This window comes from Myodes glareolus, chromosome 12 (assembly GCF_982192425.1).
Source record: "Myodes glareolus chromosome 12, mMyoGla1.1, whole genome shotgun sequence".
NCBI classification, from domain to species: domain Eukaryota; kingdom Metazoa; phylum Chordata; class Mammalia; order Rodentia; family Cricetidae; genus Myodes; species Myodes glareolus.
The window spans coordinates 6,818,770-6,843,232 of NC_142037.1; the positions used below are offsets into that span (position 1 = coordinate 6,818,770).

The following is a 24,463-nucleotide window of genomic DNA, read 5'->3' on the forward strand; positions in this document are numbered from 1 at the left end:
GCATCTCAACCCGGGGAAGTTTATTTCCCTACCGGATGTGGCATGGTTTCTGCACGTTTGTGAAGCCGTCCCATGCATGAGTGGGAAGGAGGCTGCAGAAGCGCAACCGTGAGCAGAGCCCACTGAGCTGGCCCAAATTGGTTCCTCGGGAGCTCAGCCCCACCAGAAGATGACATTGTAGTGGGCGTTGAACCCATGTAAGAAGGGCATGGAGGCTGCAGATCGACCTCCCCGGCTCTGAAGTCCCGATAGGGCAGTGACTGCCTGCACTCTTCCTTGTTAGGACCCTCAGCCCGGAGGTGGAGGGGGTGCACGTGACCCTACGTGCTGCGGCGCCCCGCCCTGTCGTGACGCGCGTGGCCTCGCCCATCCTGGCCGCGCGGGTGCCGTTGCGCCGCCTCCGCCGTTCCCCGGCCCTCGCCTCTGGGGCTGCCCCGTGTACTGCCTGACCCGTGGCCCGCCAGCTCCTTCTCGCCCGGTCCCCGCCGGACGGTCCGAGACAGCTCACCCCGGGGCATCGTCGTGCCCTCAACCCCTGTGGCCCCTCCGGAGCAGGTGGGAGTGGGCGGCGGGCGGCGCGGCAAGCACAAGCGCAGCGGACAGCCCGGGCGGCGGCGGCGGGGTCCTGACTGGGGGAGGCCAAGCTTGCGGCGGGGCGCAACGGTGTCTCCTTCACTTCGCCCTCCAGCCGCGTTGGCTGCAGCGCAATCGCTAGATAGCGGAGCGGCCTTAACTGCGAGCGGAGCGGCGGCGGCAGCGCCCCTCAGGACACCCGCAGGTACTACGTCGCCCGCCTCACGCCGAGCCCGGGGCCTAGGCCGAGCGGGCCGCCTGAGAGCGAACTCAGGTCGGCCCTGCACCCCTAAGATGGCCGCACCGGCCCCGGCCCCTTGCCCTTCAGTTCGAGAACCCCTGTGGGCCCTTTGACCGTCCCCTGACCGCACTTCTTGTCCCTTCTACAGATCTCCTTTTCCCCGCGGCTTCGCTATGGCGGACTGTTGTGTACGGACATGCCCACGGCGTAAGTAGATCGATAGACATGTCGGCGGTGGGGCTGCTGTGTCCCCGCTTTGGGAAACCATAGCCGGTCCTTCCGCGATCCACATGCTTGCAAGGATTCTGCTGACTGACACGGTGCTGGGCTGTTGGGTTGCAGAAAGGGGCTCGCGCCCTGGGCGTTGGTTTTTAGCCGTAGCCACCCTCTGCTTTTGGATGTGTCATTTACAAATCCGAAAGCAAAAGAGAAACTACTAGTTGTTGAATTCCATTTTGGAGAATTTGATCAGTCACTTTGCAGGAGGAAGTAGTTCTCCACCGGCCTGCGGAGACCGGTGCACTACAAGGTCATTACTAGTGTTCCTAAGGGCGTGGACGTGCTCTTTAGAATGAATGAGCTGCGGGGAGCTCAGATTCCGTGCCCTTAAGCCTCACTGCATTGGCGGAGTACTTGGGAGTCATATTAATGTGTTCAAAGTGCTATTTGATATTTAGTTGCCGTAGATACTTGACTGAAACATAGGTGGTTGTATTTTACCCCCTATCTCAAGATGTTAGTTCCCAGAGCATTAAGTTTCTGCCTCCGTGACTCAATGTTGATTTTGTTCTTGGAAGACATACCATGGGATTTGCTAGGAGAAGATGCCTAAGTTTTGGTTTTTATCTCAGTTAAATCAGTCAATTCCCTTGAATTCGGGCAAGTGTGTGTACATGTACTAGTGTTGTGAGACTGGATCCATTAAGTTCAGAAATTAGATAGGCTACCCCCTACCCTATTACAACAGTCTGGTAGAACTGTCCCAAGTTTATATTACCACATATCTATTTAGAAGTAAACTATTGTATGGATGGCTATTTAGAGTAAATTTTGTCGTGGTTCTAGAGGCATCAGAAACGTAGTTCCCATTAGTCTGCTTCGATGTAAATATTAGTCAGAATCCAGTCACATTAACTGTAGAATGTTTCTTTTCCCCAGCAATGTGTATCCCTCCATCCTATGCTGACCTTGGCAAAGCTGCCAGAGATACTTTCAACAAAGGATTTGGTAAGGACTTTTCTTTTGATTTTAGCTTTCTTTTTTTTTTTTTTTTTCTTTCCACGCCTCATCTCGGGATGATTTTAGCTTAAAAGAGAAAATGTGTGCTTGGATCCCTTCAGGAAATTGACTTGTTTTTCCAGACTGGATATCCTAATGGGTTAATGCTTTTTGCCAGATGCATTTTGTGTTATAGACTGCTACACTGCACCCCAGTTTTTCAGCTTTTCTTCAGGTCGAAGTTTACGAATTCTAACCTTTTAAGGGAAAAACTTGTACTTTTTTGTTCTATGTTTCTTGAGACAGGGTTTCTCTGAGTATCCCTGGCTTTCTTGGGAAACTCACTCTGTAGACCAGGCTGGCCTTGAACTCACAGGGATCCACCTCCTCTGCCTCTGAAGTGCCACGGATTAAAGGCAAGTGCCACCACTGTTTGGTGGCCAGTGGGATATCCACCTGCCTCTGCCCCCAAGTGCTAGGATTAAAGGCATTCGTCCCCACCACCCTGCAAAAAGGCTTGTACTTTTATTCTCTTTAGTGACAGCTGAGGCCTTGGTTGAGTAGAGTGGCCCTGACTTAGTGTTTTCATTTTGTGTTTGTGACTCCTGGGAGGACTGAAGCCTGAAGGGGTTGTGGGCTTTTTAGAGTGAGTTTGAGTGCTTTTGAAGACACACCCCTTTCCCCCACTCCTTTGGGATAACCATCCTTAATGTGCAGCCTTAAACAATAGGGTATTCTGAGGAAGTGACTTTCTTATCTAACATTCAAAAATGCTTGTAAAGGGTGTGTTGGGGGTGGAGCCAGTTACCTGCCAGCTTACTGGGCAGCAGCACTCCGCTGCAGTAGAACTGTTGGCTTTTTAAGTGTTCCTTTCGGTGCTGCACAGTGCTTGCTTGTGTCCCTGGGTGCTGGGATTGTTTGGAATGTAATGTGAATGACAGGTGCACACCTGCAGAAGAGTCAGACCTTTGCTCTCTGTTTTGTGAAGGCTTTGGGTTGGTGAAGCTGGACGTGAAAACGAAGTCGTGCAGTGGCGTGGTAAGTGACCGTGGAGCTCTCATCCTGTAACTGTCTGCACCTATTTTGCCTTAAGGACACAGAGGGTAATTTTTTTTTTTTTGAGTGATTTACATGTAATCTGATTTGTAATGCTTTGGATATGATTTCTGATTTTCATGTTTTCTTATGTCCTTGACTACATATGTGTTACTGTAATTGTACAAAGAAGTTGGGAAATTTGGGTACAAGTTGGTTATTTGGGTAGATTACAAACTTGAAGGCCAGAGGCTTGTAACCCTTTCTCCTAATACCCTCAGAGTCTGGGCTTAATAGTAACTGGCTTTTTGACCACATTGATCATTTAATATAATGGCTATATTCTATCAGTCATCCATAGAGATGTCTACATATGTCTATCCTAACTTGAATATCACTTAATGTGCTAATCCTTCCCAGCTGTTAAGAAAGGGATAAAGTAAAAGTATTGTGTGCTTTTTTTTTTTCTCAAAAGGTTTTTGTTTTGAAATTTGGAGAAGGATGTGTTGTGTATATGCTAAACTATGATTATGGGGCACTGTTGATAGTGCATACGGTTCTGCATATAACTGCTGTCTGTTAAAGTTGTTCCTGGTGGGGTTTCTTAAAGCTCAGATCCGTTGCATTTATGGGGTCACATTTGTCCTGTCCTGTGCTTTCCTTGGTTTGCAAAAAGTCTAAATGTTTAGTGATGGCTGAGTGACTAACTTAGCTGGGTTAAGAGGTTATAGAATATTCATTAGTGGATAGTTAATATTTTCTACTGTTGTTGGAGATTGAACCCAGGGCCTTGCATCTCTATTACTAATCTTTATTTTCAGCCTACTGGGTTTTAAATGTTTGTGCAAGTTACTTTACCGTAAAATAAACACACCATTCTTGTCTTTAAAGTGCTTACTTTTCATGTGGGGGTGGGGTAGGTGGGGTGTATAATGTAGTGCTGGAGGGCTTACCTAGTTGTGTATGGGAGCCAGTGCTGCAAGACAAACAAAACACCTCTTTCTAGTTGGTAGACAAACTTTAAGCTGAGACTAATTGGAGAATAGTATCAAGCACTAGATTTATAAGCCAAAAATTCTTGTTGGAAAGGAAAAACTTATTGTAAAACACTGTTAGGGAGAGTTATAAAAGTAAGTCTAAGATTTTGAAGGATATATAGGAATTGGTATAGGAATTGGATCTAAGAGGGTTTTTTTTTTCTTCAAGACAGGGTTTCTGTGTAGCTTTGGAGCCTGTCCTGGAACTAGCTCTTGTAGACCAGGCTGGCCTCGAACTCACAGAGATCCACCTGTCTCTGCCTCCCAAGTGCTGGGAGTAAAGGAGTGTGCCATCACCACCCGGTGAGGGTATGTTTTGTTTATACTTTCTTAGTAAAATTGGATAGTATTGGTGCTGTAATATACAAACCTACTCAAAATTAAATTCTATTAAAGCCATTTTTTTTAATTGAACTGCAGAGATGTTCAGTCTGCCCAAAATGTAAAGATAAGTTCACAGTGATAGAGTGAGTTGCTTTATTGTTGGCTTCATCTGGCCCTGTTGTGCCCACAGGTTGATGTTGACTTTATTTCCTGGGCATTCATTAGCATACATTAGACTGACCCTTGATGGCAGGACTGATGGATGGTAGTAGGTGTCATGAGGGATTCAAAATTGAGAAACCCTGTCTCGGGGAAACAGCAACAACAAAAACAACTGCTGTCTGTATACATTTTCATTTCAGTTGTTTGCTGGAAGAACGTGCTTCACATGTGTTTAATGTTATCCCATTGTTTGATGTGCATGCCAAACTGCAAAGCTTTCCCTTTTGTCAGCTCTGCTGGATCATCCCACAGCAGGCTGTGCTGTTACAGCTGAGAAGACAGACCTCCACAAGTTAATTAGGGGTTTTCCTCAGTGTTTCTCAGTTAGCCAAAGACACCTCATCCCAGACTAGGACTCCTAATTTTATATCAAATGTTCTTTCCTAATATAACCCGGTGCAGTTTATTTTATTTGGTTTTGGTTTTTCGAGACAGGGTTTTTCTGTAGCTTTGGAGCTAGCCTCAAACTCACAGAGATCCGCCTGCCTCTGCCTCCTGAGTGCTGGCATTAAAGGTGTGCACCACCACCTGAGAGTTTCTAATATTTCTTAACTCTACAGGTATCACAATTTCTGATAAACTTTAAACAAATTTAGGGGGCTAAAGAGATGGCTCTGGTTAAGAGCACTGGCTGCTCTCCCAGAGGACCCACGTCCAATTCCTAGCACCACATGATAGCTCACAGCTGTCTGTATGTTACTCCACTTCCAAGGAATCTGATGCTTTTATACCAAATGCACATAAAATAAAGCTAAATAAATATTTGAAAATAATAATTAAAAAATCAAAACAGCCTTCCAGTGACTAGGATGTATCAACACTGATACAGGAACGGGAAGTCAGAAATCCGACAGACTGCTGTAAGGTTACATTTTACCTTGGGACGTTCACTCAAGTGTGGTGCTTGGTAAAGACAGATCCTTAGGTCATCTAGAAAATCCTGAGATACAGCCTCCCTCTGTGTTTCCCTTTCACTTGGTATGCAACAAGGGATTGGCCAGTGTGTCCTATACAAACCCATGATTAAAACTTTTTAAAAGATTATTTATTTTTAATGAAAAGCTTTTTTTTAAAAAAACATGTATGAGTGTTTGCCTTTATGTCTTTGTGTGCGTGTGGTGTCAGGTTTCTTGGAACTGGAGATACAGGTGATTGTGAGTGGTCATGTGGATGCTGGGGACCGAATTTGGGTCTTCTGCAAAAAGTGTGTTTACTTACTGGCCATTTTTCTAGTTCCGAGGCTAAGTCTTTTATGGTACTTCAGATTAATTTCTGTTTTTTTTGTTTGTTTGTTTGTTTTTCTTTTTGCTTACTACATACATAGTTTATATGTGTGATTAAAAATCAAGAAACTCCCCTACTCTACTTTAAAAAATGTGTATGGTTGTCTTTTTGACTGCATGTGTGCAGTACCCACAGAGGCGGTAGATACTCTGGACTCGTTATAGACTTTGCTGCCTGTAGGTGCTGGGAATCAAACCTGGGTCCTCTGTAAGAACAACAGGTGCTCTTAACTACTTAGCTATCTATCCGGCCCCATGGAAATATGGTGAGTTGGGTGAGGTATGGTGGTGTACATGTTTAATCCCAGCACTAGGGGAGCAGAGGCAGGTAGATCAGGCCAGCCTGGTCTACAAAGCGAGTTCCATGACAGCCAGGGTCACATAGTGAGACAAACCACAACAAAAAATAGTAAAAAGATGGTTTGAAAGTTGTTTGGAAAGGCATGAAACCTAGTGAAGACTCATTTCCAAAAAACAGAGGTACTGGAGAGATGGCTTGCAGAGGACCCTAGTTCATTTCCAAGCACCCATGTGTTGGCCCACAACCACCTGTAACTTCAGATCCCTCTGCCCTTCATAGCATCTACACTTCATATTCACATATATGCAAATTAAAAATAATTCTTTAAAAAGGAAAAAGAAAAATAGATTATTGGGATTGTTGAATTTAAATTTCTATTAAAATTTTTCCCATTTTGTTTGTGAATGATGTGTATGTGCAGGCGTACATGTGTCATGTTTGTGGATGATGTGTATGTGCAGGCACACATATGTCATGCGGGCGGAGGTTAGAGGACAACTTGCAGGACTCTATCCTCTCTTCCTGCCGTGTAGGTTTTAGAGATGGACGTTAAGTCATTAGTCTTGACAGTAAGTCTTTCTATCCAGTGAGCATCTCAGCAGCCCTGTATACGTCACCTTTATTAATTAGTTAGAAACGTTAGGTGGCATTCTAGTAGCATCAGTTGGTTGGAGGTATTTCTTCACTGTTGGGTTTGCTTTGGAAGTAGCATAGGATGAAGATAGAATGTTCTATAAATTAGGCAGTGGTTTCTTCCAGGCTTAGGAGAAGGAGGATTCATGAGGTTGTTTATTGTCTTGTTAGGAATTTTCAACATCTGGTTCATCTAACACGGACACTGGTAAAGTTAGTGGGACCTTGGAGACCAAATACAAATGGTGTGAGTATGGTCTGACTTTCACAGAGAAGTGGAACACCGATAACACTCTGGGGACAGAGATTGCAATTGAAGACCAGGTAGTGTTTCATAAACTTGATTTTGTTTATTTTTGTATTTCAAAAAGGAAATAAAGCTGAACATAAGTTCTCATATGCTCTTTTTCTCCTGAAATAGATCTGCCAAGGTTTGAAGCTGACATTTGATACTACCTTTTCACCGAACACAGGGTAAGTGTCTTTATTTTTATGAGCCTTCTTGTCTGCTCATTTCAGTCATTCGCTGCTGTGGCCACTTCTTGTGAATGCTGCTCGACACTGTTGGCTTGCTTCAGAAATTGGCCTCTTCATTGTGGCAGAGCCAATTGTTTCTTAGCGTTTGTGACTGTTAGTTTTACAAAACTCTTCTCCTGTCACCTTTGTGGGTTTATTTGGTTGATTTTATTCCTGAAATTTTCATACTGCAGTTTATTTAAATCTTTCATGCCCAACCTGTGGAGTTAGGTACATAAATCTCTGTCACTGGCATCATTTTGAAACTCGTCTTTCCTTTTTTCAGGAAGAAAAGTGGTAAAATCAAGTCTTCTTACAAGAGGGAGTGTATAAACCTTGGCTGTGATGTTGACTTTGATTTTGCTGGTCCTGCGATCCATGGCTCAGCTGTCTTTGGTTATGAGGGCTGGCTTGCTGGGTACCAGATGACCTTTGACAGTGCCAAGTCAAAGCTGACAAGGAGTAACTTTGCAGTAGGCTACAGGACTGGGGACTTCCAGCTACATACTAATGTGTGAGTATTCCTTTCTAGGCTCTCAGGCTGCTGTGGGGTGTCATTTCTTTTGATCTGTTTTTAATTTAAAGGGTATCTGACATGGGATAGTTTGGATGCTCCTCAGAAGCATGTTGTGGTAGACACTGAGAGTGCATGCTTAATGTAACCAAGGCTTGAGATGCTTTATATCTTTAGACGGGGTGGGCGGGAGGGTTAGACTTGACAGACTGCCACCAGTGCTGCTGTCTCTGGCGTGATGACCTAGGATGGGCGGGGTCCTGGTTTGATGGGATTATTTTAGCATGTACAAGCATGTGGGGCCTTACATTTTAATTTGGGAGGGAGAAGTGGCTGTATCTTTCTGAGATTGAGCCATCTTAGTGTACATAGTGAATTCTAGGCTGGCCAGAACTACATAGTGAGCGCCTTTCTCAATAAAGAAAAAAATGGTGGGTTTTATTTTCCCCCTAACTCAAGTTAGATTACATAGAAAAGGACTTAACTGTTTTTCCCATAAAACAGTATATTGGTAAATAACAAAAGTACAAAAGAAAACCATTTCCCATAATCCTACCAGCTAGACATAAAATCTTAAAATTTTTTAATATTTATTTGTTTTGTTATGACATAAAAATGGAAGTTAACTGTGGAAAACTGAATGTCCCAGGGATTGAACTCAAGTCCTCAGGCTTGGTGGCAAGGGCCTTAACACCCAGTAAGCCACCTGTCTCTCTCTGGTCCTAGTCCCATCAGCTATTCAAATAATGCATGGAGACTTCTTAATAATTTTGAAAGCTTAGTCTTAGCTTAGGCTTGTTTCCAACTAGCTCTTATAACCTAACCCATTTCTACTAACCTACAAGCTGCCATGTGGTTTCACTTCTTCTGTGTTTGTTCCCTCTGTATCTGGCTTCCTTTCTTCCAGAGTTCCCCCCCCCCCCCCCGTCCAGAATTCCTGCCTAAACCTCCTGCCTTGCTGTTGGCTGTTTAGCTTTTTATTAAATCAGTCACAGTGACATATTTTTACACAGTGTAATCTCAGCTCTGCCTAGCCTGAAATTTACTACCTTGATATATAAACTTTATTTTGGTGAACATTTTGTATGTGTGCGTGTGTATGTGCGTGGTACTGCTGGGAGTTGAATCCAGGGATTCATCTATGATAGGCAATATTCTGTCATTGATCCTAACCCCTCTGCTCTGTGTGTATGTGTTGCACACCTCAATCCTAGCATTTAGGAAATAGAGGCAGAAGGATCTCTGTGACTTGGAAGCCAGACTGCTCTACATAATGAGTTTCAGGACAGCCAGGAATACATAGAGAGACTGTGTCTTTAAAAACATGAGGCTGGCCGGGTGGTGGCAGCACATGCCTTTAATCCCAACACTCGGGAGGCAGAGGCCAGCCTGGTCTACAGAATGAGTTCCATGACAGACTCCAAAGCTACAGAGAAACCCTGTCTCGAAAAACCAAACCAAACAAAACATAACATGAGGCTTGGCTGGAGAGGTGCCACAGCAGTTAGGAGCACTGGCTGCTCTTCCAGAGGACCCAGGTTCAATTCCTAGAACCCACATGGTAGCTCACACGTTACTCCAGTTCCAGGGGATCGGACACCGCTATACAGACGTATGTGCAGGTAGAACACCAGTATACATAAAATAAATCTTTAAAAACATGAAACTGAGGCAGAAGGATTGCTGTGAGTCTAGCCTGGGCTACAGAGTAAGACTCATCTGTCTCAACCAAACCTGAAAGGACTTTGAAGTTTTCAGTAGAACTTTAAAGACCAGCTCTTGCATATACTAGGCAAGCATCCTACCACTAGGCCACCTGCTCAGTCTAGTAGTTGTTTATATTAACGTGCAGTGCTACAGTATTACCCCACGCCTTAGAAACGGTTACATTGTCTATTCTAGATTCTAATTCAAAATATCTTATAGCAATAATGGGACAGAATTTGGAGGATCAATTTATCAGAAAGTATGCGAAGATTTCGATACCTCGGTAAACCTTGCTTGGACATCAGGTACCAACTGCACTCGTTTTGGCATTGCAGCTAAATACCAGTTGGATCCTACTGCTTCCATTTCTGTGAGTACTTCTTCGGCTCAGAATGGGGTTTTGGTTGTGGGAATCACTCTGGGTATGTTGGATGGTGTGGAAAGCTTGCCTGGGAGCCACACACACCACGTTGACACATGTACTGAGATTAGAATTGGAATGCTGCTTTTCCTGTGAAAATTGGGATAGAGGTTTGATTTTTCAAGCTAGCTCACTGGTGATTTGGATGAGAATGGCCTCCCTATGGTAATATATTTGAATGCTTGGTGGGACAGATTAGCAGGTGTAACCTTGTTGAAGTGTGTTACTTGGGGCAGGTTTTGAGGCTTCAAAATTCCAGTCATTCCCCGTTAACTTTTTCTGCTTGTGCTTGTGGATTAGATGTAAGCTCAGCGCCGTGCCTACCTACCTGCCTGCTGCCCAGCTTCCCACCATGATCGTCATGGACTCTCTGAAACCAGGAGCCCCACATTAAATGCTCTCTTTTCTAAGTCACCTTGGTCATAGTGTTTTATCACAGCAGCATAAAAGTAACTAAGACAATCACAGACATTCACTTGAGTTTGAGAGCTGCTGAATTAGTATTGCTAATATCCCTGAGCCCCCGAGCCTGGCTAAGCTCCAGGTAACCCATGCTTGGAGTCCTGGGTTGTTTGTACTTGTGTTGGGGAATTATAAGAGTATTTTTGATTTCATCTTTTTTTGTGGTTTATGAAATCAGATTTGGTCTGAAAGGTCACTGAAGAAAGAGACTAGAGTTTGGCAAGAGAAAGGATTTAATATTACGGTTGCTGGTGGTGGGGATGGGGAGGAAACCTAGGACTGAAGCAGTGCCTGTCTGGGTGAGCAGAACATCTTCCTGGGACTGTTGGCCTAAAAACCTCCCCCTCTTCTAAGGCTAGAGCAAGATGGTTGGCCACTCTTGTCTGATTTTTAGCTCTTTCTTCTGTTTATGTCTTTAGTCAAACATAGTGGCTTGAGTAGATGAACGTGTGCTGTGAGGGTAGGGGACTGACTTCCATTCCTGGCAGATCAGCAGCTGTTTCTGTGTGTCAGAGACTTTGTACTGTATGTACTAGGGATGACAGGAAGTTAAACAGTCCAGAAGAGTTACTGCTATTACCAAAAGTACTCTTTATCCTCAAGGACTTGTGTTTCAATACCTTATGTTGTAGTCCTATCTTTGCTTTATGATAAAACATTTATGATCAGATACAGTGTAAAGTGAAAAATACCCAGAATGCTTCTCACCTTGATAAGACAATGACACATTTATGACTCCCGCTGTGTCTAACTGCTCAGCACACTGTTCTCTCTTACATTGCTGTTGTTCAGATGTATGCTTGTGGCACCATAGCAGATTGGATGCCAGTGGTAGAAACCCCTTTCAGCTAATCGTGTCCATGGGAAAAGGTGGCTTGGGACCTAGGTGTCATTGAGTGACTGCTGCCAGTCATTGTGGAATCATGACAGCATTTCCCATCAAGTAGAGCTGTTGATGGCCCAGTGGAGCAGCGCCTAGAAGCATAGGCTTTATCTTGGTTGCGTTTTGATGTTTATTCATACATCACAAGAAGAGTCACTGAATCATTCCAAGTATGTTGTGCTCGCAGCAAGATGTTAGCTTTATTTTGTAGCTCCCAGGATACTGAAGAGCCCAGTTGTCTGTCTAGGCTCTGGAATTGGCAGTAAGTTGCAGGTATATCTGTCCTGTGGCCTCCAGGCTGCATGTGTCCTGTATAGCTACCGTCGCATTTGTAGGTAACATTAGGATACAGTGTGGAAGGATTGGACATGTGCGAGCATCTAGGTGGCTTAGTTAGCTGGGGTAGTGGAGACTTGTGCTTGGAGGAGCTGCTGCTTAACATACTTGCTCTCCAGCATTCTTGTCAACCCTCGAAGTCTGTGACCTAAATCCTAAATTGTCAGGGCATATAAGGAATTGGTAAACTTTCCCATTGGAGCCTCATGAGACCCCAGCTAGTTACAGCACTAATCCAGCTGCTGAGAGGTAAGGTGTGAAGAAGGAATTAAGCTGTGGGGATCTGAGGAAGAACCCTGGGAGTGGTGATGTGTGGAAAGCCACAAGCTTATAAATCTCTCATGTACATTCCATAGATGGCTTTCACCTCTAGTGGGTCTGGTAGGCGTCATCAGCCACACATTAGCTTTTGTGCATAGATAAGACTCAACAAGGGTGACTTTTTGAGTTGTCTTTATATTGTGTGGATAATAGGGTCTCTGTATACATCCCAAGGGGTATAAAATGTGTTGTTGGACCCTAATAACAATTTGATTTTGAGTTAATGTCTAATTTTAAGTTGCACTTGGTGTTTGCTTAATTCACGATACTAAATTTTAGTATCCCATTGAGTTAAAGCCCTGGGCTCTATAGTTCCATGATGGGGAATACCCAAGAGCTTTGCCTCCCTTCAGAAATGTTTTTCTTTTTTTCTAGGCAAAGGTCAACAACTCTAGTTTAATTGGAGTGGGTTATACTCAGACTCTGAGGCCTGGTAAGTATTGTTAATAAATTAGGATTGTTTTTACAACCTCCCTCCCCTTTTAAATAAGATTCATTTGTTTTAAGTGTCTGGGTGTTCTGCCTGCTTGTATGTCCACACTAGAAAAGGGCATTGGATCCCATGGGACCACAGATACAGTTTTGAGCCACAATGTGGGTGTTAGGAATTGAACCCAGGACCTCCTCTATCAAAATTAATCAATCCTTCCCACCCTCCCTCCCTCTCCCATCCATCCTCCCTCCATCCCACCCTTCTTTCCTTCCTTCCTTCATTTTTCTAGACAGGGTTTCTCTGTATCTTTGGTTGTCCTGGAACTCATCTCTGTAGACCAGGCTGGCCTCAAACTCAGATATGCCTGTCTCTGCCTCCCAGCAAAGACATGTGCCCTCACGCCCGTCTAAAACTAATTGTTTTTTAGTTTATTGTTTTCTAAACCTTTCAAGCCTATAGTGGGTTGATACTCCCCTCCAGGGAAGTTGCAGCTTATGACTCCCTCCCCCCTTGCTCTGTATAGTGAGGAGGCAGCCCTCAATAAGCACAGCTGCCTTCCTCATTCTGTAGAGAGCCCCACTCCTAACCATCTAACCCATTGTGGAGTTTTCCCACTGCTGTCTAAATGGTGTCTTGGACCAGAGTTTACTTGATGCTTTGGCTGGTCTGTCTCTGCATCCCTTTGAGGCAGGGGATTCCAGAGCAGCTTCTGGGTCATACTCAGGCAGATTGTCACTCAGTGGGTCTGAGGTGGAGAGCTCTGGAGCACTTAGAGCAGTTGACCAATAAGGTCGCAGAGCAGCTCAACGTTTGTAGTGGGGACCCTACTTCCTATACCAGTGAAACTTAAAGTGAACACTAACAACCGGTTCCTGCTGACTTACTTGGCACCCTTCTTACATCAGCATTACCTACCTACCTAGTCCCACTTGCCCCAGAGGTCTCTTGAGGATTCAGTTACAATCTGGTTTTTGCAGAGTTGTCTAGTCTGGGTAGTATAGTGACCATGATTTTGGCTTAGAACGCTTTGAACTTATTACTAACCTTTTGAGGTCTAAGGTGTACATTTCCCATAATTGCTAGTATTCACGGTTCATCCAATGCCCTTTGGGATTAGTATGGTAGCTGTGGGTTTAGGAAGTAGTAGGTGGGTTGAGTGGTTGTCAGGGCCATCATGGTGGTTTGCTTTGTTTACAGGTGTGAAGCTTACACTGTCTGCTCTGGTAGATGGGAAGAGCTTTAATGCTGGAGGCCACAAACTTGGGCTTGCCTTGGAACTGGAGGCTTAATCCAGTTGAAAGAAACCTCTGGGAATGGATATCAGAAGATTTGGCCTTAATATATTTCCATGTGACCAGCAGGCTCCTCCCCTTCCCCCCAGAAGGTGATCAAATCAAAGGATGATTAAACAAGAGCTGTATTTTAAATATTTAGACAGTTTCCTGTTGGCTGGTTTCTAGTTGTATGGTTATCAGTGCTGCCGTCGTGCGGTCACCATACATTATTTAAATGTATTTAACTGTTAAATGTGCTACCCACCAGTGATGAAATAGATGTTTATGAAAACCGTGCCATGGTGTGCATGTTTGTTTTATGTTCTTTTAACATTGACTATTGTACTGAATGAGATGGATCAGTGGATGTTTTAAGATGAGGTAAAAGATTTTCTTTTGTTATATTCAACCATCATTAGAATTACTTTGCTAATCCCCAAACATGACAAATTATGAATAAACAAGTGTACATAACTAATGGCTCCACGTATGTGCAGTTAGACCGGCCAGCCAGGGCCTAACCTTGGTTAATACTTCTTCTGGTGAGCAGTTTGCTCATTACCTAAATCTGTGCAACCAAATTCCTGTGTCCTTAGCATAATTAATTCCACAAGGTCTTTGAGACTACAATAAAATCAGAGGATACATACTTTAGCATTCTTCAGTTTCTAAGTTTGTGCACAATTATAGTGAATCACTGTTAACCCATGCATGATGCAGCGATGGTGCTGAATGGTTAAACAGGCATGCCATCCCCTGAGCCCCAACTAGACACTGGAGGAGGTCCTAGGTAGGTGTGGAAGAGGACCCTGAGAGGAGCAGTGCAGGGACGAGGGCTGGGAGAGGAGGAAGTGGGCACTGGCAGGAAGTCAATGCTCTTTCCAGATAAACACTGAAAAGCTGACAACCCTTTAGCCATCGTCTGGGTGGTCTGTAGGACTCAATGATTCTGGTTTGAAAAGTAGGACAGCACAAGCTTCCAGGGGGGGGGGGGGAAGGGGGTTCATCAAAGGGTGAGAATGTCACACTGCTTGATTAAGAGCCTAGAGGTCAGTTGAAGCTTTGGAGTACTTGGGACTTCCCCGTAGAAATGGTGTATGTGGAGAACCTCTAGGTTAAGGACCAGAAGATAGAACCTTTCCTTGCCAAATGAGGCCTGAGGGACATGGGTGTCTTCCGGCCCCACTGTATGTCCTAAGGGATTGGCGGGGGTGGGGTGGCCATGTGAATCAAAAGACTGATTCTCTAAAAGGTTCTGTCTCCAAGCACCTGTCTCTGGAAGGTAACAGGTTGAGATTTGAGTCTGGATCCATTGCTTGGTAAGAAGGAGCGATGAAAGGTACCCAAACTAACATGAAAGCAGTGCTCGCCAACATCAGCCAACAGGTCCTGTAGCCCCTTGGGTGGCCTAGTGCCCCTTAGCTAACAAGTGCATTTCATGCTGCATTTAGGAGTTCACCTGGTGGTGCTGTGGGCTAGTGTGTGTGCACATGTGGGTACTAGTGTAGAAAAGACACTTCCTAAAGTAGACTGGACCAGGTCTCCTGTGTGTACTTGAATATATGTGCTCTAGGGAGGGAGGAGTGGGCACAGCTAGTTCCCTGAAGGTGTGGAGAACATGCACATGGCAGGGGCTGTGGGCTCATGCAGCTGCACTCAGTGCAGCGTTGAAGTGTGAGGAGCAGCCTCTAGGTATGTGTCACCAGGGTCAAACCTGTAGTGTCCCAGAAAGTGCCCTTTTTGCCTGAGTTCTTGAGGTGCTGTGTGTGTAAAGAACTTTACCCTCATAGCTGGACAATTGTGAGGAGCAAAGGCCCAGGTCAATAAAAGTTGGCTCCTTCACTGCCCACCCGCCAAAGGACAATGCTGGAAAAGCCTCAAGTTCTTGAGGTGCCTTGAATGAGGCCTGCTGTCCTGTCTGCTTTACGTCTTGGACATCAGTTCCCTCCCTTGGACCTTGAGTGGGGGAAGCAGAAATTTGAGCCAACCTTAGATCCTCAGGTCTAGGCCAAGAGAGTTGGTTCTCAGTTGATGGTCACTGACGAGGACTTGAATTGCACACAGGAGAGGTTGGTGAGGCGACAGCCCTGTGAAACCATGCGTAGTTTACCGCAGTCTGCCAGCGGACCTGTCTTTGCTACAAAAGTACCCATAACCAGGTTGCTCTCTTGCAGGGATCTATCTTGTCAGGCCCCAGGTGTGGTCTCTCCAGGAGCCTGTGGGTGGGAGGCAGGAGACATCCCTTACATGTAGTCCTCATAACCTGTTGGGACTCTACTCAATGTATACAGCTGGGACACTTTATTAAGATTATCCTATCAGATAGGGCCACAGGCATTGGTGCCAGGGAGACTGCTTTGCAGGAAAAGCTGACTTCCTGTAGGGACCACCACCTAATAAATGGCAGATAGGGATGCTCATAAAATGGTGTGTCCTAGTCCTTTTATTATCAGGTTTAAAAATTATCAGGTTTAAAATTAGGGTCACTGGCTGGGGTTCTCCTTAGATCTTGAAGACTAAGGAGAGCCCGTCACCCAGGGGCAGGAGGCTGATGTAGACCCTGGCGTCTCGCAGGATGCGCTCATTCAGGTTCCGCACGCACTCAGCAGCCTTGTCCCTGGGTTTAGGCTGCAGCACCTCTCCGCACCACAGGACCTGTGGAGGGAGGGGCGGGCCATCGGGAGTGGGGGGCGGTGCCTACGGTGTTCTGGGCGGAGTTTTGGGATGGGAGGAGCCGATACCAGCGGGAACCGAGCCCGGAGAGGGAGCCGTCTAGCCTTCGCTAGTCCTTACTCTGAGCACGGCGAGTACGCCTCCAGGGCGTAGCAGCTGCAGGCAGCGTTCATAGTAGGCGCTGCAGTTCTCCTTGTCCGCGTCCACCACCGCTACATCGAAGGTTCCGGCCTCGCCCGCCGCCAGGAGCTCATCTTGCGGGACAGAGCAGGTGCAGCTGAGCTGCGGTTCCGGTGGCAGGACGCCCCTGCCCAAGGTTCATGGTCGCCAAGCTTGGTCCCCCAGGTTGGACAGTGCAGATGGGGCCCCTCCTGTGCCGGTGCTCACCTAAAGTCTGCAGGGCGGGCTGCAGCCGAAGGTCGATCTTGTGCTCTGCTTCGGCCTGCGGAAGGAGGCCGGTCAGACCGGCACGCCCCCGAATCCCCGAGCACGCGCAGCCGCAAGTGTGGGGCTCTCACCTGCTTCCACAGGGGCCGCCCTAGTTCCGGGGGCTCCGTGTCCACTTCGCAGGTTACCACACGGCCAGCCTCGGGAAGCGCCAGGGCTAGCGCCAGGGCGGAGTAGCCCGTGAAAGTACCTGTGGACCGGTACACCCACAGGCTCAGTCCAGGGTGCAGGACGGGACCTGTGAGCCGGGTTCCCAGTGACCCTGGCTGTGTGTCCCTACCCAGGTCCAGAGCTTTCTTGGCCTTGATGAGCCGCGCCAGGTTGGCCAGAAGTTGGGCCTGCTCACAGGTCATCATGGAATCCCCATGCGGCTGCTTCAGGGTCAGCTGTGTGTGGGGAGAGGGTGGTACAGTTCCTGCCAATCACCCGCCCCCGCACAGATTTTGAATCCTGCAGGGGCGCGGTGGCAGGTGTGGCCAAGAGGGGACAGGTCTCAGGGAACCCGGAAGCCCATTGTGGGCCTCTGCCCAACCCAAGGTCACACAGCCACGTGAGATTCACCACGCTAGAAAATGAGGAGCCTGCTCTGGTCTCCCATTCCTACTGACCAGTCGCAGGCTCCGCAGCGCCGGGTGCTCCCGCATGGAGCGGCTCAGCAGATACTGCCACAGGGGACTGTCCTCGGGTGGCAGCAGGCGCTGTTGTCGTCTGGACCCCCACGGAGGCCACCGTCTCCCTGCCGGGGAAAGGGTGCCAGATCAGGGCCTGGGGTTCTGACAGGGTTCTCGGGCTCTGCTCCGCGCCCTCCCATTCCCGGGACTGCCGCAGCTCACCCAGCAACAGACCAGTGGCGAAGGCGGCGCCCAGTGCAGCAGAGCCCAGGGCCAGCACCGCGGGAACAGATAGCCGAGGCAGTGACTGGGCCATGGTGCGGGTAGCAGGCGGCGGCGGTGATCACGTGTGCTGGAGTAGCGGGGATGGGACTGGGACTATTGGGCCGACTGGGCTCCACCTAGTCCAGGGCTGCCGGAAGAGCCGCGGCCTTTGGGCACCCTCTGGTGACACATCGCCGTAGTGCAAGGTCTGGCTGGGAGAACTGCGCGCCACCCGGTGGCCGCTTGTAGTACTGCGTCGAACCAGAGAGCAAGCTCTGAGCCTGGGATTCCTAACGATGTCCATAGTGTAATCGCCCCCTCCTGGCTGCCATTGTTGCTGAGACTCCCAAGAAACATGTGAGCATGGGGAGCGGGGTGGTTAAAACGACTGTGTGGCCAATGGAGAAGTTCAGAGAGACTTGAGGGACGCTTCCTGGAGAGGTACCCAAGTTGAGGGAACCAAGGACCTGGTTTGGAGACAGACTGGGCTACAGGATTCCTGGGGGTGGGAGGGAGTTAGTGGGTTCTAAAACTGGGGTGCTAGGTGTAGAATTATGTGCCTATCGGTCTTTCTGAGTCTCAGTTTCTTTTTTGTAAAGCAGGGATTACAGTCTTACCATGAAAGGCATCAGATTTCTCACACACAGTAGGTGTTCAATAGTGGTAGCTGCTGCTATGGCCATTGGCCAGAGAGGACATCTTGGCAGGAGGCATCTGAGTTCCCCTTGCAGAGCTATTCTACCAGACCAGTACTCCCTAGGCATTTATTGAATACCTACTGTATGCTGAGCTCTGGAGGAAGGAAAGGCAGCTGTGGTTTGGGCTTGGAGACAACCGGACAGGCCCCAGTGTTACTAGCTCCTTTTCTACACAGTGAAATCATGACTGGTACTCACTGCCACAGCACTGGATGGGGTTGCGAGCAAAAGCACAGTCACAAGACTTATAGGCTATCAGTGCTATCTTTAGAAGACTTGCTGCAATCCGCAGGGTCCCTGAGGCGCTTGCCATGGAAGCCCGTTTTTTACAACACTGGCCAGGCTCGGAGACCCTCCGAAGGCAGGCAAACTGGTGCAGGATGCATGAGGGGCCCCAGTCAGGTCACCTAGAGGTGAGAGGCTAAAATCCTGGGCCGCAGGAGGTAAGGGCTGGGGTTCCGGGCCAGAGAGCGTCGCCTCTATTTTCAATTAGGGTAGATTGGTTTCTTGACCTAGCGGCGGCTGTCCCTGGCTCCGAGCTTTCTTTAGGTGCGTGGTGAGCTTTCCCAGCTGCTCCTGAAACCCACCCATAGGACAAACTCTTTGTCCTCATTATTCTGAACATCCCGTTTGATCCTGAAAATGTCTCTAAGTTTGAGCCATGTTCTCCAGGTAAGGACCGTGGAAGAGGAAGTTCCTTAGCATCGAGCACACAGCAGACAGTGTGGATGCTTCCTGAATTATGTGGTGGTCCCACTCAGTGGTCAGTGGTAAAAATGGACAACGGAAGCCTTTACTGAGCACCTACTGGGTACTCACTGTACACGCGGCATCCCTTGGAGCAGTTACGGCCTTGTTCCCATTTTCCAGGGGAGGAAAGGGAAGCCCCGAATTGGTCACCTCTCCAAGCTCAATGTCCAGCTGCCTTCTCTCCTAAATTCCACCACCTTCATTACTCCTCTGGGACGCACACAGTGCGGTCCTGTCACCTCTAGGTGCCTCCAGCCCGCGTACGGCACAGGGTGCCTCTCTCCCACATCCGGGGATCCAGGTGGCCCACAGGTTTCCAGTGCACGCCATAATCTTCTTCCCCTAACCTGGCTTCAGGCAGGAGCAGTTGGGGGGGGGGACGCAGGCGAGGAGGGAGCCTTGTCACCATATATCCCCGTCAAATTAAAAAACTAATTTGAAAAGATTAATGCCTTCCATTCTTGTTACGTTGGCTCTGATACCTCTGGGCCTGCAGACGCTCTGCCTCCTGATTATTGAATTTTTATGGCCTGGTAATTAATTGCAGATTCCCTGTTTTGTTCTATTTCTTTTTCTCTGACATTTTAATTTCAACAGAAAGCACTGGTCTCTATGCAGATTCTCTCTGGAGACCCTAATGGTCTATAAAACAGAATGACTTATACACGTGGCACCCACTTCAGTTGGCGAGCGATTGTTTGAAACCTTGCTGATCATGCAAAATTTAATTTTTCTGCCTCCCTCCCCCTTTGCTCCTCATTTCTTGTCTCTTCCATTGCAGTGCCAGTGCCTTTCCTCACAACGAAGGGAGCGAGTGTCACCTCCGGATCTGCTGCCAGGCCTTGTCAGTGGGTATGGAACTGGGTCCATGCAGATAAATGGACATTCTTAGCCAAATTGGGGCACGGCTGTTCATAGACACAGGGCTGGGAGAGACCTTTGAGTTTTTGCCTGATGCCTCCCGCCTTCTCTTTCTTCCAGCCCTGCTAACATCACAGGCTTGATCTCTCTTCAGAGCCCCACCCCCACCCCTGGGACTAGACAGGCCTGAGCATAAGATGAAGACAGAAGATTAAATTGAGCTGAAGAGCTGGGAACTTGAGTGTCTCTAGAAGCCAGGCAGGTGAGGCCAGTTAGGGGACAGTTCCATGGGACCTGTGTCACTGTAGGGCTCCCCTTCCGCCAGAGGACACTACAGCCACTCAGTACTAGCTGTGAGACAGAAAGAGAGCCGGGTGTGGCCAGGGTGTCTGGGTCTTGGTTTGATTCTTGCAAACCTCTGGATTTGGTGTTTTAAACAGTCGGTGAGCCTGCACACAGCTTTACACCGTGTCTGATCCGGTTCACGGGCTCCTACTCATTCCTGGAACAGAGCGGTGATGTGAAGACGTGACGTGGATCCTTCAGGGTGGAGAGGGCTTCTGCGACCCTGTGCCCATCCCTGTGTGGCCCCCAGGAACCCTCTTCTTCCCTTTGGACCCTGTGGGGTCCATTCTATATTTGGTTAGCTTCTCTTTCTCCTGGACTTTCGAGACACCTTTGGATGGAGTTCCGGTCTCTGTCTCTCATATAGAGAAACTTGCAATCTGACCCCATAACATCTGGGTAACATCTGCTAGACTCAAGAGGCAGCACCTCTTGAGATTTTGGGAGGCCAGGCTGAGACTCTGAGGACCCTAAAGGCAATTCAAGTGAGTGGGTTGAGACAAAGAGACCACAAAGCTGGGGTTTCTGGGTCCTTCAAACTGGCCGTGGCAGGGCGCCGGGTTACTAGACTCACAGACTGGGTAACTTCTGTGCTTACTAGCAAAGGTCAAAACGCCCCAGTTTCCTCATTTGAGAGGCCAGACAAGGAAGCAACAACATGGGCTCTAGGGTTAGATGGACGAGGGTTCAAATGTGGGATGCACTGCTGATCTCTCTCTGGGTGAGGTCAGAATCTCAGTTGGATAAAACAGGATCGTTATGTTCTGGATCTTAGAGGTTTGGTGGCTGGTATGTGTGGATATTGGTAGTGGAGCAGCCTAGTTAGAGGAAGAAGGGTCACTGAGGGGTGTGACCGTGAAGGGAATATTGAGACCCCACCTTTCCTCTGTAACTGCTTCCCAGTCTTCATGAAACAAAGAGCCTTATGGCAATTCGCCCTGCCACCATGAGGTACTGGGCCACCACTGGGCCACCGTATACACACAGTAACTGGCTGGATGCCTATGAAGCCAAAACTGAAATTATGAGCCTAATAAACCATCTTCCTTTCTTTCTTGTTTGTTTTTGTTTTTTGTTGTTTTGTTTTTCTGAGACAGGGTTTCTCTGTAGCTATGGAGCCTGTCCTGGAACTCACTCTGTAGACCAGGCTGGCCTTGAACTCACAGAGATCCCCCTGCCCCTGCCAGAGTGCTAAGATTAAAGGTATGCACCACCACCACCACCGCCTGGCTAAACCATCTTTCTAACCCCCTTTTAAGATGGCCTCTCCCTATATACCCCAGGTTAGCCTTAATGTCTAGTCTTCCTACCTTAGCCTCCCAAGTGCCAGAATTGCAGGCACCAGTGCCATGCTGGTTTCTTTCTCTGTTTTGTTTTTTTTTTTTCATTTTCTTTTCTTTATTTTTTTTTTTGTCTATGATATTTATTGAGCTCTACATTTTTCTCTGCTCCCCTCCCTGACTCTCCCCTCCCCCCTTCAACCCTCCCCCAAGGTCCCCATGCTCCCAATTTATTCAGGAGATCTTGTCTTTTTCTACTTCCCATGTAGACTATATCTATGTAAGTCTCTCTTAGTGTCCGCACTGTTGTCTAAATTCTCTGGGATTGTGGTTTGTAGGCTGGCTTTCTTTGCTTTATGTTTAAAAACCACCTATGAGTGAGGCCATGTGATAATTGTCTTTCTGTGTCTGGGTTACCTCACTCAAAATAATGTTTTCTAGTTTTATCCATTTTCCTGCAAAATTCAAGCTGTCGTTATATTTTTCTGCTGTGTAGTACTCCATTGTGTAAATGAACCACATTTTCCTTATCCGTTCTTCGGTTGAGGGGCATTTAGGTTGTTTCCAGGTTCTGACTATGACAAACAAAGCTGCTATGAACATAGCTGAGCACATGTCCTTGTGGCATGATTGAGCATTCTTTGGGTATATATCCAAAAGTGGTATTGCTGGGTCTTGAGGAAGGTTGTTTTCTAATTTTCTGAGAAATCGCCACACTGACATCCAAAGGGGTTGTACCAGCTTGCATTCCCACCAGCAATGCAGAAGTGTTCCCTTTTCCCCACAACCTCTCCAGCATAAGTTGTCATCAGTGGTTTTGATCTTGGCCATTCTTACAGGTGTAAGATGGAATCTCAGAGTTGATTTGATTTGCATTTCTCTGATGACTAAGGATGTTGAACATTTCCTTAAGTGTCTTTCAGTCACTTTAGATTCCTCTGTTGAGAATTCTCTGTTTAGGTCTGTACTCCACTTTTTATTGGATTATGTGTTCTTTTGGTGTCCAATTTCTTGAGTTCTTTGTATATTTTGGAGATCAGACCCCTGTCTGTTGTGGGGTTAGTGAAGATCTTTTCCCATTCTGTAGGCTGCCGTTTTGTCTTGTTGACTGTGTCCTTTGCTTTACAGAAGCTTTTCAGTTTCAGGAGGTCCCATTTATTAATTGTTTCTCTCAGTGTCTGTGCTGCTGGGGTTCTATTTAGGAAGTGGTCTCCTGTGCCAATGCATTCAAGTGTATTTCACACTTTTCCTTCTGTGAGTGTGGCTGGCTGTATGTTGAGGTTTTTGATCCATTTGGACTTGAGTTTTGTGCATGATGATAGATATGGGTCTATTTTCATTCTTCTACAGGTTGATATCCAGTTATGCCAGCACCACTTGTTAAATATGCTTTCTTTTTTCCATTTGATATTTTTTACTTTATCAAAGATCAGGTGTTCAAAGATGTGTGGATTGATATCTGGGTCTTCTATTCAGTTCCATTGGTCCTCCTGTCTGTTCATATGTCAGTACCAGGCTGTTTTCAGTACTGTAGCTCTGTAGTAGAGTTTGAAGTCAGGGATTGTGATGCCTCCAGAAGTTCTTTTATTGTACAGGATTGTTCAATCTTAGTTTTCTATTGCTCAATCTTGAATGTCCACACATTTTTCTTATCTTAAAAATACCAGTGTACCTTTGTGCATCAGTGAGGGAAGGAAGCCCTGCCAGGCAGGGACTGGGTAACTGCTGTTCTCTCTAGGTTGGAGGGCAGGTAGAAGTTGTCAGCACAGCTAACTCCATTCTTGTGAGAGTCCCACATCTCAGAGGCCAGACATGACGTCTGGAATCCTCTGGTGCTTCTGGTCTCTCTGACTTCGTTCTTGGCATCCAGGAGCTCACGTGGAGACTTCATGATCTCACTGTTTTCAGGTAAGCTGGCTAGGACTTCATCTGCAAGGTCCCCTTTGCCATGGACGAGGCAAGGTCGTTACCAAAAGAGTGATGTTGATGACCGAGGCCTTGGGGCCAAAATTCTGCCTGCTACAGTCCACAAATCTGGAGTGGTTATAAGGAGGCCGGCCCCCTCCTGCCTCCTCCCTCCACTAAGGGGATTCAGACAGGACAGTGTGCTTCTCAGGGTCTCTTGATGACAAGCCACAGCGCCACCTTGTGGCAAACAGCAGGTTTGACTTTACAACAAACAATTCTCTTAACAGAGTTTGGAGAGGCCCAGAGGCCCAGCTGGGAAGTCCTATCACCTGTTCCATTCCTCTCCCCCAAGACAGAGTTTCTCTGTGTAACAGTCCTGGCTGTCCTAGAACTCGCTTTGTAGAACAGGCTGGCCTCGAACTCACTGAGATCCGCCGGCCTCTGCCTCCCCAGTGCTGAGATTGTAGGTATGCGCCACCACCACCTGGCCCACTTGCCCTATCTTAAGACTGTTCTAAATAAAACCTAGCTCCTACCACAGCCCTCCTGTCTCGGTGAGACTCCGCCACAACCACCGCCAAGGTAGTAGGAGTCATATCGCCTTTCTCCGGGATTGACACCTGGCTGGTCGGCTGTGTTTGCTGGAACAGTATCTGATTGGCTGAAGCGTGCGCCTGTGCTTGCTAGAGTAGTCACCATGCCAGCTAGACCCTTTATTTTTCCTTCTTCCTTGTAGAGAAAGCTTTTGCCCTCGCTGGAGCTTGCGGCATCCCTGGTTTTTGCTGCCGAGAGCGGTCACCTGGAGTGGAATTCCAGAGCCGTACAGGGAATCCTGCCCAGTGTGTGAACGGGAGAATAGCAGTTAATACTTAGATCAGCCTTACTGAGTCCA

The 24,463-nt window shown here is 47.3% G+C and overlaps 2 protein-coding genes and 1 long non-coding RNA gene across 3 annotated transcripts; 2 read left to right on the forward strand and 1 right to left on the reverse strand.

Moving 5' to 3' along the window:
- Positions 1-619: 619 nt before the first annotated feature.
- On the forward strand, positions 620-14,208 carry Vdac2 (voltage dependent anion channel 2). The gene is made up of 10 exons (XM_048426395.2): positions 620-778; positions 963-1,021; positions 1,973-2,041; positions 3,021-3,070; positions 7,039-7,191; positions 7,289-7,341; positions 7,670-7,897; positions 9,824-9,974; positions 12,403-12,460; positions 13,658-14,208. Exons 2-10 carry the CDS (start codon positions 988-990, stop codon positions 13,747-13,749), a joined length of 888 nt encoding a protein of 295 aa, XP_048282352.1. The 5' UTR covers positions 620-778; positions 963-987; the 3' UTR covers positions 13,750-14,208.
- A 1,951-nt stretch (positions 14,209-16,159) lies between these two features.
- Positions 16,160-17,842, reverse strand: Comtd1 (catechol-O-methyltransferase domain containing 1). The gene is made up of 7 exons (XM_048426396.2): positions 17,688-17,842; positions 17,463-17,590; positions 17,135-17,240; positions 16,926-17,044; positions 16,795-16,849; positions 16,528-16,661; positions 16,160-16,389 (listed from the first exon to the last, which is right to left on the reverse strand). Exons 1-7 carry the CDS (start codon positions 17,779-17,781, stop codon positions 16,237-16,239), a joined length of 789 nt encoding a protein of 262 aa, XP_048282353.1. The 5' UTR covers positions 17,782-17,842; the 3' UTR covers positions 16,160-16,236.
- LOC125395165 (uncharacterized) lies at positions 16,540-21,434 on the forward strand. Its single transcript, XR_007230479.3, has 4 exons — positions 16,540-16,678; positions 19,959-20,029; positions 20,159-20,300; positions 20,479-21,434. It is a non-coding gene; the product is annotated as an uncharacterized LOC125395165 (long non-coding RNA).
- The last annotated feature ends 3,029 nt before the right edge of the window (positions 21,435-24,463 follow it).